Source organism: Channa argus, chromosome 1 (assembly GCF_033026475.1).
Source record: "Channa argus isolate prfri chromosome 1, Channa argus male v1.0, whole genome shotgun sequence".
Classification (NCBI taxonomy): domain Eukaryota; kingdom Metazoa; phylum Chordata; class Actinopteri; order Anabantiformes; family Channidae; genus Channa; species Channa argus.
The window spans coordinates 6677878-6696138 of record NC_090197.1 but is presented as its reverse complement, the minus strand read 5'-3'; the positions used below and the strand labels follow the sequence as shown (position 1 = coordinate 6696138).

At 37.7% G+C, this 18261-nt stretch overlaps 1 protein-coding gene across 1 annotated transcript; it reads left to right on the top strand.

The window, feature by feature from the left end:
* The first annotated feature begins 948 nt into the window (after nucleotides 1-948).
* Nucleotides 949-18204, top strand: LOC137102547 (uncharacterized). The gene is made up of 13 exons (XM_067482183.1): nucleotides 949-2241; nucleotides 3520-3679; nucleotides 3873-4139; nucleotides 4818-5093; nucleotides 5323-5625; nucleotides 6206-6313; nucleotides 7183-7205; nucleotides 9141-9380; nucleotides 10703-10895; nucleotides 11569-11835; nucleotides 12783-13058; nucleotides 13185-13484; nucleotides 14794-18204. The coding sequence occupies exons 2-13, from the start codon at nucleotides 3631-3633 to the stop codon at nucleotides 14928-14930; spliced, it is 2439 nt and encodes an 812-aa protein (XP_067338284.1). The 5' UTR covers nucleotides 949-2241; nucleotides 3520-3630; the 3' UTR covers nucleotides 14931-18204.
* The last annotated feature ends 57 nt before the right edge of the window (nucleotides 18205-18261 follow it).

Here is an 18261-nt window from a genome sequence, read left to right as displayed (position 1 = left end):
TTGACTGGTGTAAGTCAAACTATTTAAGTAAAGATATGAAATAATCATTATTAATGCATGTGTGCATGGAGAGTAGTTAAAGAGACCAACATGACAGTAAATAACAAACATAATCTACATATTGGCTCTTTACCAGTGATAGTGTGTAACTAAGGACACTTCCTAGTAACTAAGGACACTTCCTAGTAACTAAGGACACTTCCTAGTAACGAAGGACACTTCCTAGTAACGAAGGACACTTCCTAGTGCACTTAGTGACATCTTCATGAACTTGTACTTTACTTGAATATATATGAATTTATTTATTCTTTTTCTCCATCAAATTTCAGAAGGAATCTGTATAATGTACTTTTTTCATTTATAATTAGTTGATTTGTTTGAACCATTAAATGATCCTTAACAGGGTTAAGGAAAGTCTCATTTTCTTAAGGTAAATAAACAATTTAAAGCCGTTTCCCTCAATACTTAAAAACTGTAAACTGTATTTGATTATCTCTGTCTCTCTCAGGTGTCCACATTTTACAGTACATGGAAAGCTGTGAATCGGATGAACAGACCGGAAACACTTATCTTGTGGAGGGTGGTTATGATGGAGAAGACTTCATATCATTCAATGTGACGAAGCAAAAGTCGACCAGTCAGAAACCAGAGGCTGACGTCATAAAGCAGGAATTAGAGGCTGACAAAGGCAGAATAGAAGAGACTGTTTACCTTCTTACTCAGACTTGTTCTGTGTGGCTGAAGTTAGCTTTGAATTATGGGAAGAGCTTCTTGTTGAGAACAGGTAGAATCACATGACCAGAGGACATTTCATGGACACAACTATGTTCATATAACCACACTGAAGTATTTTTTTTTAATGTTTCTCACTCTCTTCCCTTTTCTTTGTTCCTTCTCATATCACCCCATTGAATTTAGTCCTTTTTGTTTTTCCTTTTTTTTTTTTCATTTACCTTTCTCAGCCTCCATGGTTTACTTCTTTCATCCGTTCTTTCTCTTTAACCTTCTCTCCCTCTTTCTCCAAATGATTATTACAATAAATCCCCAATGTCAGTTGTCAACTTTATCAGTTCACAACTAACAAACTGATCACAGTGAGTACTTCAATATTTCACTATACACTATGCTGTGTACATAACAGTACTACAAACATCAGCTACAATACTATTACTATTAATATTATGATGGAGGACAATCGTCAGCATGGTCACTCTGAGCAATCTGCAGCTACACAGCTCCAAACACTGCAAACTGTGATACACTGTGTACAGAGGTGGTAGAAGTACACACACACTCAATACTCAAGTAGAAGTACTAAGCAGATAATCTACATTTTAATAAAGTACACAACACATATAAAAACATAATATTTGTATTTTAAAACCACCAGGTGTTGTTAATGTTGTAGCTGATCAGATTATATCATAATGTATAATTATGATCCTGTAGTTTACATTCAGATAATATTTGAGTTTTTCGTCTTGATTGTCACGTGTGTCCTCAAAAGCAGAATTAGAGAATGTAGAACAGCACTGTAACAAACGTGGAGGCTTGTCTCTCTTTTATACTGTAGCTACTGTGTTTTGTTTAGTTATTTCTATATATTAACTTTTTACACAAGTATATAGATACACAACATAAACATACTTTAATAAATTCTATCTGACTGTAAATCAAATTTGAAACATGTGCATCTACACAGTCATGTACTTTGTTATGTTCCCTACAAACATGTATGTAGACACAGAAATTTTAGAAGCCAGCATTGATTTAAATGTAGACAGCTATGAGATGATTGGCTCACAGAGACTGTGGCAGAATCTGATTGGTTTAAGAGAAAAGTAAACACCCTCAGTCCGATAATAAAGTTGAAAATGAGAAAGTGTGTACATAGTAGTTATTTCCTAATATCTGTTACAACTGACTACAACCCTTGTTGACTGAAGTCTCTGTGACCCAGATGTTCACATTTTGCAGGAGATGTTTGGCTCTTAATGTAAAGATGAGACTGAAGACATTGTTGGACATCAACAGTTTGGTTCTGATGGAGAAGACTTCATAACACTGGACCAGAAGAAGCAGAGGTGGCTGTTTCTCAGAACAGGCTGCAACCTACAAACATACGTGGGGTTAAAACAATGTTTGTTTGTTTTTATTCAAGTAACATATTACTCACCAGTTATTGCCCTTAATTCCTGAAGGACTATGTGAACTACAGGAAGATCTTTCTGCAGAGAAAAGGTAGAATCAGGTGACCTGATGTAGTGTAATGATGTAATCAGGTGTAGAAATACTTTAATTAATACTTTAGGATTAAAAACTTTCTACATAGAGCTGAGTTGATGTTTGCACTTTGCTGTATATTCAAAAAAAAGATTTATTATGTTTCTCAATGATAATTGTTATAAAACTAAAAATCTCATGAAGACGTGGAACATGCAGAAATTATAATGAGACCTATTTGCCTTTGGCTTTGACAGTAGTACGGTTGGTAATGAGAGCGTATTGTGTTGTGTGTCTCAAATTATTAGTATTTCCTGAATAAGAAATTGCTCAATGTTGTTCTTACAAAACTGCCTACAGAGGTGCCAAGTATAAAAAAAACACACTAAAGTACACAAAGTACAGTACATTCTAATGCACAAATCATGACACATTCATACTCGTCTCCAGCAGCTGACTTCAGATTTTAATCCTATTTAACAATGAGGCTGCAGTTTGGGTCCAAGACCTGAACTTCTAGGCTGGACAAGGTCAAAGCTGGACAAATGAGCTCAGAGTGTCAGTCTCACAGCTGCTGCTGCACTTTAACAGGGTCTGACACACTGTAGAACTAAATGCTGCCATTTTTAAGGATTTCTGTTATCGCGTAACAGTTTCCATGTTATAAAAAGTGTTACAGGATAACATCAATAATTATATAAATGGTATAATATGTATTTCTGAAAGGAACCTTTCTCTATTCAACATTTATATGTTTGATACATTACAAACATTATTTTGCTGTTACTTATGTATTTTACAGTTCTGTTCCCTTTAGTAAAGTGTCACTGACAGACTTTTACTTATACTGGGGTATTTTTGATGGTATTACTGTTTTTAAATGAAAGTAAGTGTTTTTAACATCATAGTTGACAAGAAAACACTGGGTTAAAACAGGATTCAAATCAGATAAGTAACAATTTCATAGTGACATTTGTGGTTACACATACGTGGGAGCTTTATTATCTGATCGTTTCTAAGTGAATCACGTCTTAACTTTGTCGGCGGAGCGTTTGTTCCTCAGAGACAGGTGCGCGGATCGTGTTGTAAAGTGTTGGATAAGTCCCTTCCTGATTCTTTTGGAAGGTTTGACACCTGTCCATACGAGGAGACATTTATCATGTAATGTAACTCAAAAGAAAGGAAAACTCATTTAAATACGCGGTGTATCATCAATGAAACAAATGGCTTTTTAAGGACATTTGTATTAGGATCTTGTCTCTACTTTACTATTTCATTGTTTTCTTATTATCGCAGCATTGAAATCTGGCGACGTTGTGGGATTTGTGCCAAATATCCAACCACTCCCATCTTTCACAGAGACCGAAGCAACTCGATTATTTCTCCGTGATTCTTGATCAAATCAGGATGAAGTCGTTATTTCTGTTGCTTCTCTTCTGTCACGTTTCATCACCAGGTAAGTTCACATTTCAATCTCTAAACTCTTTACTTCAGTCTGCACTTTGTCCCTGCGTCCACAGTTTTACCTCAGTTTGAAAAGACTTTAGGCTTCAACTGAATATGTTCACACTGTAAATGTCCCATTTGGGACAATATGTGTACAGTATATTAAGGCTGAATACTGAATGTATTTTTATGTTGTCTCACAGTGAAACATTCCCTCAAGATTCTCTACACTGCATCTTCTGGAATCCAAAACCTCCCAGAGTTGATGATTGTTGCCCTGGTTGATGACGTTCAGGCAGGTTACTGCAACAGCAACAAAACCATAGAAATACACCAGGAAGTGTGGAAAAAACTGTTCAAAGACAAACCTTGGCTAATGGAGCTGTGCACTCGATGGTGTTTCGACATACTGCCTAAACTCTTTAAATCTACACTTGACAGAATTATGCAGCAATTCAATCAAACTGAAGGTGCAGTATGTTCTATGTTCTACATCACTTGGAAAGTAATGGGAGGGAGTTTTCACTGGGGGCAGATTAGACACTTCACTAATCATTAACTCCACCGATTGGTGTTAAGTGAATATGGGAAAAATAATGTTAACTTATGAACCAGATGGTGTTAGTGTTGTGGTTGACTGGTGTAAGTCAAACTATTTAAGTAAAGATATGAAATAATCATTATTAATGCATGTGTGCATGGAGAGTGGTTAAAGAGACCAACATGACAGTAAATAACAAACATAATCTACATATTGGCTCTTTACCAGTGATGGTGTGTAACTAAGGACACTTCTTAGTAACTAAGGACACTTCCTAGTAACTAAGGACACTTCCTAGTGCACTTAGTGCCATCTTCATGAACTTGAATATTTATTATTTTTCTCCATCACATTTCATAAGGAATCTGTATAATGTACTTTTTCATTCATAATTGGTCGATTTGTTTGAACCATTAAATGATCCTTAACAGGGTTAAGGAAAGTCTCATTTTCTTAAGGTAAATAAACAATTTAAAGCCATTTCCCTCTTTGATTAATTAAGTGGTTTTAATCTTGAATGTTTTAAATCATCAACAAACTGCAGTACTGGGAGACGAGCAATACTTAAAAACTGTAAACTGTATTTGATTATCTCTGTCTCTCTCAGGTGTCCACATTTTACAGTACATGGAAAGCTGTGAATCGGATGAACAGACCGGAAACACTTATCTTGTGGAGGGTGGTTATGATGGAGAAGACTTCATATCATTTGATGTGACGAAGCAAAAGTGGACCAGTCAGAAACCAGAGGCTGACGTCATAAAGCAGGAATTAGAGGCTGACAAAGGCAGATTAGAAGAGACTGTTTACCTTCTTACTCAGACTAGTTCTGTGTGGCTGAAGTTAGCTTTGAATTATGGGGAGAGCTTCTTGTTGAGAACAGGTAGAATCACATGACCAGAGGACATTTCATGGACACAACTATGTTCATATAACCACACTGAAGTATTTTTTTAAATGTTTCTCACTCTCTTCCCTTTTCTCTGTTCCTTCTCATATGACCCCATTGAATTTAGTCCTTTTTCTTTTTCCTTTTCTGATCTTTCTCAGCCTCAATGGTTTACTTCTTTCATCCGTTCTTTCTCTTTAACCTTTTCTCCCTCTTTCTCCAGATCTTCCCTCAGTGTCTCTCCTCCGGAAGTCTCCGTCCTCTCCAGTCAGCTGCCACGCTACAGGTTTCTACCCTGACAGAGCCACAATGTTCTGGAGGAAAGATGGAGAGGAGCTTCATGAGGACGTGGACCATGGAGAGATCCTCCCCAACCATGATGGAACCTTCCAGATGAGAGTTGATCTGAACATTTCATCAGTCAAACCTGAAGACTGGAGGAGATACGACTGTGTGTTTCAGCTCTCTGGTGTTGAGGACGACAGTGTCATTAGACTGGACAAAGCAGTGATCAGAACAAACTGGGGTAAGACTGGAGTCAGATGTGATGAAACTTGAAAACACACACCAGTTTGTCTGGTAAACAAAGTAGACCCTGAATGCAACCCAGAGTTTGATCCATCCATTATCTTTAATTGCTTATCCTGGTTGGGGTCTTGGGGGGGTTGGAGCCTATCCCAGCTGTCATGGGGTGAGAGTCAGGGTCCACCCTGGACATCTCTCCAGTCTATCTCAGAACAAACACAGAGAAACATACAAACACATTCACACTCACATTCACATCTACAGGCAATTTCAGAGTCACCTATTAACCTAACATGTCTTTGGACTGTGGGAGGAAACCTACACAAGCACAGGGAGAATATGAACACTGCAACCCAGAGTTTTACACCATGAAGAATTAATTATCAGTTCAAATTCTGACAAGATGTTAGGATGTCAAGTCTTGACTCTTATTTTAAAAGATAATTCCATTGAATGTTCCTTTTTTTTTTTTAGTTTGTAAAACATTGTCAAATTTAAAGTCAGTGACAATTATGTGAACACAGAACATCTGAACAAGTGTGTGAGAAACCAGGTTCAATAATCTTCTGTTCTGGTTCCAGTTCCTCCCTCACAGGTTCCTGCTGGTGCTGTCGTTGGAGTTGTTGTAGGACTGATGCTGCTGTCAGTCTGCATCACTGGACTCTTCATCTGGTGGAAGAAGAAAAATGGTGAGAAACAAAGATGGTTCAGGGACAACACATTAGGTATTAAGGATAAAAGATATTTTCCTATTTTCCATTAATTTATTTGTAACATCTGGCTGATTCAGTAACTTCTGAAAACCCAAGAAAAATCACATATGGAGTCTTCAGTCACTGTACAGAATCTGTTGAGCTGTTTTTATACCATTATATGGGAGACAACTACAAAATAATAAACCAATGTATTTCTGTTTATATTTTTATTATATTTACAATATTTATTAGATTTTAATAGATATTACTGTAAACTTTCATTTATATTTTAGGTTTCAGACATATAAACTAGTAAGTCATTTATAAATCATTGGTGTATTATTACAAATTTAATGTCAGTTGTCAGTTGACATCAGACAAACTGATCACAGTGAGTACTTCATTATTTCACTATACACTATGCTGTGTACATAACAGTACTACAAACATCAGCTACAATACTATTATTATTACTATTAATATCATGATGGAGGACAATCATCAACATGGCCACTCTGAGCAATCTGCAGCTACACAACCCCAAACACCGCAAACTGTGATACACTGTGTACAGAGGTGGTAGAAATACACAAACTCAACAGTCAAGTAAAAGTACTAAGCAGATGAACTACATTTAATAAAGTACAAAAGTAAAGGAACTTGAAGGAACGATATTTGTATTTAAAACCACCAGGTGTTGTTAATGTTGTAGCTGATCACATCATATCATAATGTATAATTATGATCCTGTAGTTTACATTCAGATAATATTTGAATGGAAGTGTAAAATAAAATATAATAGAGATTTTTTTATAGCCCAGTATCACAAACTTGACTTAAGGTGCTTTATAATGTCTTAACAGGGTCCAGAGAAATAAGAAGAGACGTCCTGTGAAGCTACTTGTCATGGTCACTTCCTGGTTTTGGACTTTTATTTTGTGGCCCCTTCTCCTTACTTCCTGTCCCTGGTTCTTTTTGCCCAGCTTTACCCTCGTTGTCCCTCATTGTTTGCACCTGTTCCCTCCTCTATTTAAGTTCAGTCTTCCCTTCACTCCCCTGCCAGATTCTTGTGGTCATTGTGGTTGTTATTACCCTCACAAACCCCTCAGACTCTGGACTCTAGGTAAAAGCTGAATGTGTGTTTCATGGACTCTTGTTTCTCTTGGACTTTTGTATTCTGGACCCTGTGCATCTTTCCCCTTTGGTCTGAGGTTTGTTCATATTCCTGTTTACAGTTTTGTTTTTCCGTGTCTCGTTAATTTAGTTTATCTGTTTGTTAATTAGACTTCCCCATGTGTTTACCTGTATAGGGACTTTTAGGTTTGTTTTTATGTATGTTTCTTATTTATCTGGTTTACCTGTTTCAGTTTTCCTTAGTCCCCCTCCGTGTATTACCTGTTACTAGTCAGTTCATGTTTATCCCTGTCTTGTTTATTTAGTAGCATATGCTTTTCCCCATGTCCTGTGTTTGTTACTCTCCCAGTTTTTCCCCTGTGTGGTCATTTAGACTATTAGATTTTCCAGCCTTGTTATTCCTGAGTCTAGTGTTTATTTTTGGTTAACTAAGTTCCTCTCTTGTTGTCGACGTTAGTTTCTGTTGTCTTCCTATTTTCTATAATGTTAACGCCCCTCGTGTCCCGGTCCTGTGGATAGTTTTGTCTGTCTTATCTGTTCTGAACCTGTTTTCTGTACCCTCCTGTTAGGAGCGATTTTCCGTTTACCCTTTTCAGTCTGTCAATAAAAGCACTTTAGTTCATCTCCTCTCTTGGGTCCATCCCTAACCAAAACCGTGACACTACTGTCACCTCAAAATCTGAGTTTATGTATTTCATTTAATCTAAACATAACTATCAGAAGATCACAGATCAAACTGGTTAAATGACTTTTTTTTTACCTCTCCAGACGGAGGATGAGTCGTTAGAGGAGAACTGTTTCCGAAGATTATCAGAATAATTCCTTTTCGCTACTCTGATCTCCTTTTCCAGTGTGTATTTGGCCTGTTTGTACAAGACCCTGTCCCCATTTCTGCGAGCATCTTCTTTGGCCTGACGGAGCTGGCTGAGTTTTGCAGTGAACCATGGCTTGTTGTTATTGAATGTTAAATAAGTCTTTGTTGGAATGCACATATCCTCACAGAAACTGATGTATGAAGTTACAGTCTCAGTGAGCTCATCCAGATCGTTGGCAGCAGCTTCAAAAACACTCCAATCAGTGCATTGGAAGCAGGCTTGTAGTTCCTGCTCAGTTTCTGTAGTCCATCTCTTTACAGTCTTTGCTACGGGTTTAGCTGATTTTAGTTTCTGCCTGTAGGTCGGTATGAGATGAACTAAGCAGTGATCAGAGACCCCCAAAGCTGCCCGTGGGACAGAGTGATATGCATCTTTTATTGCAGTGTAACAGTGATCCAATGTGTAACTGTCTCTGGTGGGACATGCGACATGCTGTCTGTATTTTGGCAGTTCACGTGAGAGAATTGCTTTATTAAAGTCTCCGAGAATGATTAAAACAGAGTCCGGGTGTTGTTGCTCGCGAGTAACTGTAAAGCAGAGCTCACGTGCGCTTGCGGAGGGATATAAACACTGACTAGAATGAACGAGCAGAACTCCCGCGGTGAATAGAACGGCTTACAGTTAATGACGAGTGATTCAAGATCGGAACAGCACATCTTCTTTAACACAGTCACATCTGAACACCACCTGTTGTTAATGTAGAAGCACGTCCCACCGCCGCGCGATTTCCCCGTTGATTCAGCGTCGCGATCAGATCTAAACAGCTGAAAGCCCGGCAGACTTAACACGCTGTCCGGAATGGCGTCGTTCAGCCAGGTCTCCGTGAAGCACAAAACAGCCGAGTTGAAGAAGTCCTTATTTGTCCAGGAGAGCAGAAGAAGTTCGTCCGTTTTGTTGGGAAGAGAGCGAAGATTCGCCAGGTGGATGCTAGGCAGTGGCGTTCTCAGTCCGCGCTGTCGGAGCTTCACGAGAGCGCCAGCGCGCTTCCCCCGTCTGCGCGTCCTGGAGATATACAGCGCAGCCGCTCCACCGACTACAACATTGAGCAAAACGTCTGAGTACTGGAAATCTGGTAAAAGATTTTGTGGTGTGTGCTGCCTGATGATCAGCAGTTCGTCCTTGGTAAAACTGATCATGTTAGAGTAGCAAAAAACAGGAAAAACTAACAAAGACAGTTTAGTCCAGTCTTGAGTTTCATTTAATACCTGTTAATTTCAGATTCAATAATTTCACTTAATCTTCTGCTTCACTCTTTATCACTTGACATCAGGCAAACGTTAGTTCCTGACTGATCACAGAGTACTTTAGGATTTCAACTACACAATGTTGTGTGCATAACAGTACAACACTAACACTGGGGGTCTTAATAATGTGGCCTGTAGCTACACTGGTCCAAAGAAATACTGCCCACGCATCATACAGGTGTCTGTAAGTATTTATTTTCCGCTCTCTCTCTTTCTCTCTCTTCATTTGACACCGTGAAAACTACAAGAAATAAAAGGACATACAACTTTTGAAATGAAAACATGTTTTCCAGTCAAAATCTCTCAGGCTAGTGTTTGTACAAAACCACATCAACATGAATACAGCACTGTTCCCGTGTGCGCCTCTGGAACCAAGTGCAGAATAATTATTTTGGGGCCTCGTGTCTTTCCTCAGTATGAACGTTAGCTTGACCCATATTGCCACCGTGATGCCCCTCACCAACTCTAGTCACATGACCCGTCCATCAAAATAAAAGCTTTTACAAGCCCATTCAACTTTGACCAAACATTTTGTATTTCACATAAAAGGTATTTACAAATACATTTTAACAGTTGTATGTAATAAAATAATTCTGAACTTATAACAGAACCATAATAATAAACATTTCAATAAACATGTCATTCAGACAGTTACATGGCCACTCTGAGCAGTCTGCGACTACACAACCCCATACACAAACTCAGTACTGAAGTAAAATGAGCAGATTATCTACATTTTACTAATGTACAAAAGTAAAAGTCCTCAGTAAGAATCAATTTATGATACTGATAATGGTAAAAAAAACATGGACAGTAATTAATTAAAATGGGGTCTCATTTTTCTCAGGAATCTGTCACTTAATGTCTATTTCACTGTCGTGAGTGTATTGAGAGTCAGATACTCGTAGATACTTGTACTAGTGGACTCTGACTTTAGTTTCATTTTTGTTAAGCTTGAAGGCGGAGCATTTGTTCCACAGTGCGTCCCGTTATAAGATACGTCCTGTTTGACATCAGTCTATGGGGGGAGACACTCCAAATCTAACACCCAAAAGAATGGGGAAGGACATCTCTACAGGGTGGACGATAGACCAACTAAACTAATGGCTTTTTAACGACATTTGTATTAGGTTCTTGTCTCTACGTTACTATTTTATTGTTTTCTTATTATCGCAGCATTAAAATCTGGCGACGTTGTGGGATTTTGCGGGATTTGTCTTTCAGAGAGACTGAACCAACTTGATTATTTCTCCGTGATTCTTGATCAAATCAGGATGAAGTCGTTATTTCTGTTGCTTCTCTTCTGTCACGTTTCATCACCAGGTAAGTTCACATTTCAATCTCTAAACTCTTTACTTCAGTCTGCACTTTGTCCCTGCGTCCACAGTTTTACCTCAGTTTGAAAAGACTTTAGGCTTCAACTGAACATGTTCACACTGTAAATGTCCCATTTGGGACAATATGTGTACAGTATATTAAAGCTGAATACTGAATGTAGCGTCCAGTCAGAAATTTGAAGTCTTACTGATGGTCTGATAATAGTTTATTGTTCTTATCTTTTTCCTTAAACCAACGTAAGAGCTACACAAAGCAAACACAGACAAAACAATAGATTAAAACCACATCAGACCGTTGATACGTCCTATAGCAGATTTACGTTAAACTAACATAAAGACAAATTACCATCTTACAAATTTATATAAATCATAAAACCAACCTTGTTACCACTTTCAACTGGAGCTAAACACAAAAACATACTATCCGTAACCGTCTCCTTAATGTCTTCAGTCTCCTTTTATTTCTCCGTCTTCTACCGTTGTTAAGTTTTGTTCCTTTTTATGTTAGATGTCCTTTCAGAATAAAACACATCCGTCTTACAGGAAGTTATAAAAATAAAAGCCACAAAACAAATCACAAAAGTTAGAACTAGGAACATTTGCAGGAGAAAAAGATTGTAAGGACGTTACACTGAATGTTTTTTTATGTTGTCTCACAGTGAAACATTCCCTCAAGTTTCTCTACACTGGATCTTCTGGAATCCAAAACCTCCCAGAGTTGGTGATTGTTGCCCTGGTTGATGACGTTCAGGCAGGTTACTGCAACAGCAACAAAACCATAGAAATACACCAGGAAGTCTGGAAAAAACTGTTCAAAGACAATCCTGTGCTTATGGAGCTGTTCACTCAACAGTGTTTCGACACACTGCCTAAACTCTTTAAATCTACACTTGACAAAATTATGCAGCACTTCAACCAAACTGAAGGTGCAGTATGTTCTATGTTCTACTTTTAAACTGTTCTACATCTTACTTGGAAAGTAAAGGGAGGGAGTTTTCACTCGCATTGCACAAGAATCAAAGTGGGAACTGATTTCTGCTTCTTCACCACATCTTGAAAACACACTGATCATTAAGTATGAGGAAAAAATACTGCTTTACTTGATTGTTTATGAATTTGTTTATTCTTTTTCTGCATCACATTTCAGGAGGAAATAGTATAATATACATTTTACTGCAGCTCATTTGTCAGACAGCTATTACACTGATTATTTGTCAGTAATCCTGTGCACATCTGCTCACTTACCAATCAGGAAAATACTAGTTTTTCTACCACAAATCTCTGTGCATTCCACAGACTTTTACATCTTCACTTTATTAATAATCTTATATGACCCAGTCTGGGCAGCACAGTGGGGGAGTGTCCACAGCTAAAAGGTCCCCGTTTGAATCCACCTGCCGGCTGCAGCCTTTCTGTGTGGAGTTTGCATGTCCTTCCTGTGTTTGTGTGGGTATCCTCCATGTACTCTGGTTTCCTCCCACAGCCCAACAACATGCATGTTAGGTTCATTCCTGTGCATGTTGTTCCCCACCTCTTAGTACTAGATATATTCTTGTCAAAGAATGATCTATATGTGTCGACTTCTGGAAGATAATTCCAATAAAAGTCTGGGTGATATTGTGGTTGTTGATGGCAGTGATGGACTCAGGCTGCTAATGATTGATGCAGAGTGTTCAGCAGGTTCATGCTTATGAAGGTAACCTTCACCAAGTGACTAGACAAATTAATCAGGAGGCCTGGAGACACATCAGAAACTCATCACTGTGCTTCAAAGAGCAACAGAAGAGAACATTTCTCACAGTGGCCTTTAACTGTACAACTCATCCCCAGAAAATCGACTGAAAAAAATTGTGTTATTCTCTGTTGTTCTCAGGTGTCCACATTTTACAGGTGATGGAAGGCTGTGAACTGGATGAACAGACTGGAGAGACAGTTTTTTCACGGTATGGTTATGATGGAGAAGACTTCATGTCATTTGACCTGAAGAAGCGAACGTGGATCCTTCTGAAACCAGAGGCTGACGTCATCCAACAGGAATGGGAGGCTGACAAAGCCAGAATAGAAAATCATGTTTACTTCCTCACTCAGAATTATTCTGAGTGGCTGAAGAAAGCTGGGAATTATGGGGAGAACTTCTTGTTGAGAACAGGTAGAATCACAAGGACTCATCAAATATTATAATTTTTTATAATTACATTTTTTTATCTTTTGTATCCTCCATGGTTTACATCTCTTATCCCCTCTTTTTATTTAACTTTCTCCTTCTCTCCTCCAGATCGTCCCTCAGTGTCTCTCCTCCAGAAGTCTCCGTCCTCTCCAGTCAGCTGCCACGCTACAGGTTTCTACCCTGACAGAGCCACAATGTTCTGGAGGAAAGATGGACAGGAGATTCATGAGGATGTGGATCATGGAGAAATCCTCCCCAACCATGATGGAACCTTTCAGATGAGAGTTGATCTGAACATTTCATCAGTCAAACATGAAGACTGGAGCAGATACGACTGTGTGTTTCAGCTTTATGGTGTTAAAGACACCATCACTAAACTGTACGAAGCTCCGATCAATGTTGTCTGTGGTAAGACGAAAGTCAGACGTGTTGAAAATATGTGTTTCTTTGTTAGTTTTGATTGTCCTCTAAAGTTGGACCAGGACCTCTATTTATCGAGCATCTCAGAGTAGGAAATCACTCCTGTCTCCACCAAAATGTAGCAGAGCTTCAGAGGTGTCTGAACTGGTGAGAAATTACCAGTTAATGCAAAAATCATTGCAACTTCACATTTTGAATTAACAGGACGAGGACACTTACATGAATCTAAAACATTATCACAGCTTCAACATTTAAATGAAAGACTACAAACTATGGACCAGATTTATATATTTGCCTACAGGATCCTAAGTGATAACAGAATAAATCATTTGTCTGAAAATAACCCTGTTCCTATGAATCCAAAGGATTGATTATGTAGAACTGATGAGGATAATTTTAGAGTTGAGTCACAGTTTAAGTTGCTATCCACTAAACTGTAGCACAATAAAGTAAAAGGTTATAAAGAACATTATTAAAACTTTGTGTATTATTTGTATTATGATTTTAAAGCGAAGTTTGGCTTTAAATTATGATTTGAGAATTTCATTTTTCAATTCTCTAAAACATGGAACTTCAATTGTTACAAAAAGACTCCAACACGTCCCTACAACTTGTGAGGTCACATTGTTTCCTGGTCGTCCTTCATTTTCACTAAAAGTAAGAGTATGACGCTTCATAAATACTGTAAGTTTTACTCAGTGGTAGAAGTGTTTATAGTTTTAATTTAACTTTCAGAGCCATGAAGTAAGTGATTCTGAGATGCTGGACAAATACAGAAATATAATAAATATGAGTGAAAAGCAAAACTACATTTGACTAACTACTTGGTCTTATTCATATAATCTGCTTCATATACTTCAAATCTAAAGTGGATTCTATAAACTGAGCATTTTCATTTCCACCCAAGTGTAGATGTTACAGGCCCCAAACAACAGTGACCTGTAGACAGGTTAGATGTTCTGTTTTGGACAGGAAAAAGTAGAGACAGGAGACGTTAGTTGTGTCCCTTCAATCAGGCTGTTTCTGTCTGAGAAGCAGAGGCCTGAAGATTTTCAGGCTTCAGTTCAGTTTCAGTTTCAGTTTGAACTAGCGCTCACTTTGGTGAATCCTCCACCTAGTGGTGTAATTTGACAGTTACAATGTAGAAGACCTTGGTTCTTCAAACCATGGTAGATGTACAGACATTTAGCCTCTTTACACAAAAATACAAAAAAAACATAATCTTACTCAACAATTGTGATCGATCATTGGTGGGTGTCACATAGACACAAATCTAAATGCTGTGTCCTGGTTCCAGTTTCTCCTGTCGGTGCCATCGTTGGAGTTGTTGCAGGACTGATGCTGCTGTCAGTCTGCATCACTGCACTCGTCATCTGGAGCAAGAAGAAGAAGAATATTAGTGAGAGACTGGTGAATGATTTCTTGTGTGGCTGAATTTCAGTAACTTTACTGCCAAAAGAACCCAGTTAACATCCTCAGCAGAAGTATTTATTAAGACTTGATTTCTTGTCTTAATATTCTCAGCAAACAAACTAAAGAAATAGTATTTTTCCCTCATAAAATAATTTACCTATTTATTATTACTATATTATTTTTTTAAATAATAAAAAAACAATCAATGTGTCTGGTATTATTTGATAATGATCAGATAAAACTTCACCTCCTGACTGATCACAGTGACTTTGTTTTTATGATATTAGCATAATGTATCCTACAATTTACATCCTGTATTTCACATGTGGCTGATTATTATTCACATTCTGCATTAAGAACAATGTTCTGTTAAACCGATCAAAAGCTAAAAGAAGCTTCCACACTCTGAAAAATGTCTCTTGATGAGCAAAACTGTCCAGTTGTTTGAATAGAGCCCATAAGACCAGAAATGTACCTAAAGTAAGCACAGCACGGTGGGGGAGGGGTTTGTGCTGCTGCCTCACAGCTAGAAGGTCAACAGTTTGAATCTCAGCCGGTTGTTCACTCTGCAATTCAGCCAGTTTGAAAATGATTGGTTAAACATCTAACAGTTTATTGTATTCTATGAACTTATTATGTATTTTTATACTGTAAAATCTAAATTTGAACATGACTGAAAAATTACATTTCTCTCCTAAAACTTTGTGTAAAATGTAAAACAAAAGTACAATATTCAAGTAAACTACAATTACATCAAAATTCCACTTAAAAACACAACGAATTGTAAGTTTGTTTCCAGTGCTGCCAGAAACACAGAAATCCTAATCACACTGAACGTTACAACCCTGTCTCCTAAAAACCTTCTATGCAACATTTGTAGTGAACAGAACTTATGAAGAAATAAGTCATTAGATTTATCACCAGAAAGTAACTGCAAACGTGTTTTGGGGCAGAAGGTGTCTGTACAAAAGCAGGACTGTGACACCAAAGACTCCAGAGTGGGTTTAACAAAAGCACCTTGGTTAAGGTTAGAGGAAGATTGTGGTTTGGTTTAAAAGCAAAATATACAAGTGATTTTCTTTTTACCATAATAATGTTTAATAACTGTAGTCAGTCGAGTTAAATATTGTAGTTAAAGTTGCAACATATGATATATGATGTACAAAATGCTGCAGCAAGAGTGCTGACTGGAACTAGCAAGAGAGATCATATTTCACCTTCACTAGCTTCTCTCCATTGGCTTCACATTAAATCTAGAATAGAATTTAAAACCCTGCTTCTTACATATAAAGCTCTGAATCCTCAGGCTCCATCATATATAGAAGATCTCATAGCACCATATCATCCTAGTAGACCACTTCCATCTCAGAATGCAGGCCTACTTGTGGTTCCCAGAATTTCCAAAGGTAGAATGGGAGGTAGAACCTTTAGCTATCAAGCTCCTCTCCTGTGGAACCAGCTCCCAGTTCAGATTCAGGAAGCAGACACCCTCTCTACTTTTAAGTCTGAGCTCAAAACCTTCCTCTTTAATAAAGCTTATAGTTAGTTATAGTTATGCTGCCATAGGCTTAGACTGCTGGGGGACCCACCCCCCAATGCACTGAGCTCCTTTCCTCCTCTTGACCATCTCTCCTCTCCTCTCACCCCACAATTGTTACAACTGTATGTCATTAACTCTGTGTGTTTTCTCCTGTAGTTGTCTTTGTCCTTCTCTGTCCCCCTCTCTCTGTCCCTTTCTGCAGGTGTCCCCGGCTTTAAAGCCGTGTGTTTTCCAGTGTGCAGCTACTGGTCCTACCAACCTGCCCGATGTTTTGTTGTTGCTTTTTGTTGCTCTTTTCTTTTCTCTCTTCACTTTCCACTCACCCCAACCAGTCGAGGCAGATGGCCGAACACCCTGAGCCTGGTTCTGCTGGAGTTTCTTCCATTAAAGGGAGTTTTTCCTCTCCACTGTTGCCTATGGCTTGTTCAAGGGGGATGTGTTATATAGTATAGTATAGTTTTGAGTTTCTGTTCTGAATTTGCGCTATATAAATAAAGTTGAATTGAATTGAACACTGGTAGAAAAAAAGATCATTGTCTGGGAACATGCTGTTGAAAGTTTCAGTATTAGCATATTTTCACATGTTTACATTACAGAAATATATATTTCAGTAGGTCACTTAATGCAATATTTGATTTTGTTTTTTAGAAAAAGTATTTAACAAACTATTCAACTTTGTCTTGACATGCTCCCAGTGAAGATTAGGACTCTAGTGAAGTTACTGAAGTCAAAACCACTATTTTTATTATTTTTCACAGCACTTCATCTAAATGTACTAAATATATTTTTATACCAAGTAATATTTTTACATTTATTGTTAAGATATGTAATTGTTGAGCCTGGTCAGTGTGGAGGTTCAGTACATCACTGACCTGAATGAAACTTTATGGCCTGTGTCCTTAAAATTCTCTTTAAAATTTGTTATAATTTTTGTATTTCATCTGTTTTAATTGTGTGTAAATGTGTCTGTTTTAACACTGTGTGTTAAACCTGCAACAGCAACTCAAAGCTTAATTTATTTAAAGAATTTTGGTGTTTTTTTATTTTATCTGTTATATTCTGAAGTACTAAAGCTTAAAGTGTGTGTCTGTAGCTCAGCATCCAACCTGTTACACAGATGAACTTTATGGTTACACCTGTGGAGATTCTCCATCAAAGTTCTTGAGGACATTTATCTGACATGAAGTCTGATGAAAACTAAATAAGATGTATTTTTTCTCCATTTGTGAGTTCAAAGTGTGAGAACTTCCTTTTACAGGAACATCCAGATACAGGATGATACCTTTCAACCTATGGAAGTAGATACAGACGTTTCCTTTCATACGTTTTCTAAAGTTCTTTATTGTGGCAAAATGTGTAACATCTCATCTTCAGGCTAAAACAAACAAAGCAGGCAAAAATTCAAGCTGTGAAATGATGATGAGATCTGTTGCATGTAAACAAGTAACAAATGAAGGAAGAGCATTTCAATAAATATCACATGGTAAATAAAACAGTCAGATCACATTATTTCTTTAAGCATTTCACCATCCAACTTCTCATTTCCCTGTTGATTCTGTCATGTAACTTGTAGTCGTCCACTCTGTTCACTTTTGTTAAAAAAAAACAACTGATTAAGACAATTTTACTGAGTTAAGTTTGATCATCCAAACAAAAAATGAGGTTTTCTACCTCACAGTGGCAGATACACAGGAATATGATCTAAATTGTTTGTTTTAATTGTATTAAAGTGTCGTTGAAGGACTTCTTGTGTTGTGGGTTTATGTTTCACATGCAGTAACTTAACTTAACTCTCTCTAGACAAATTCACAG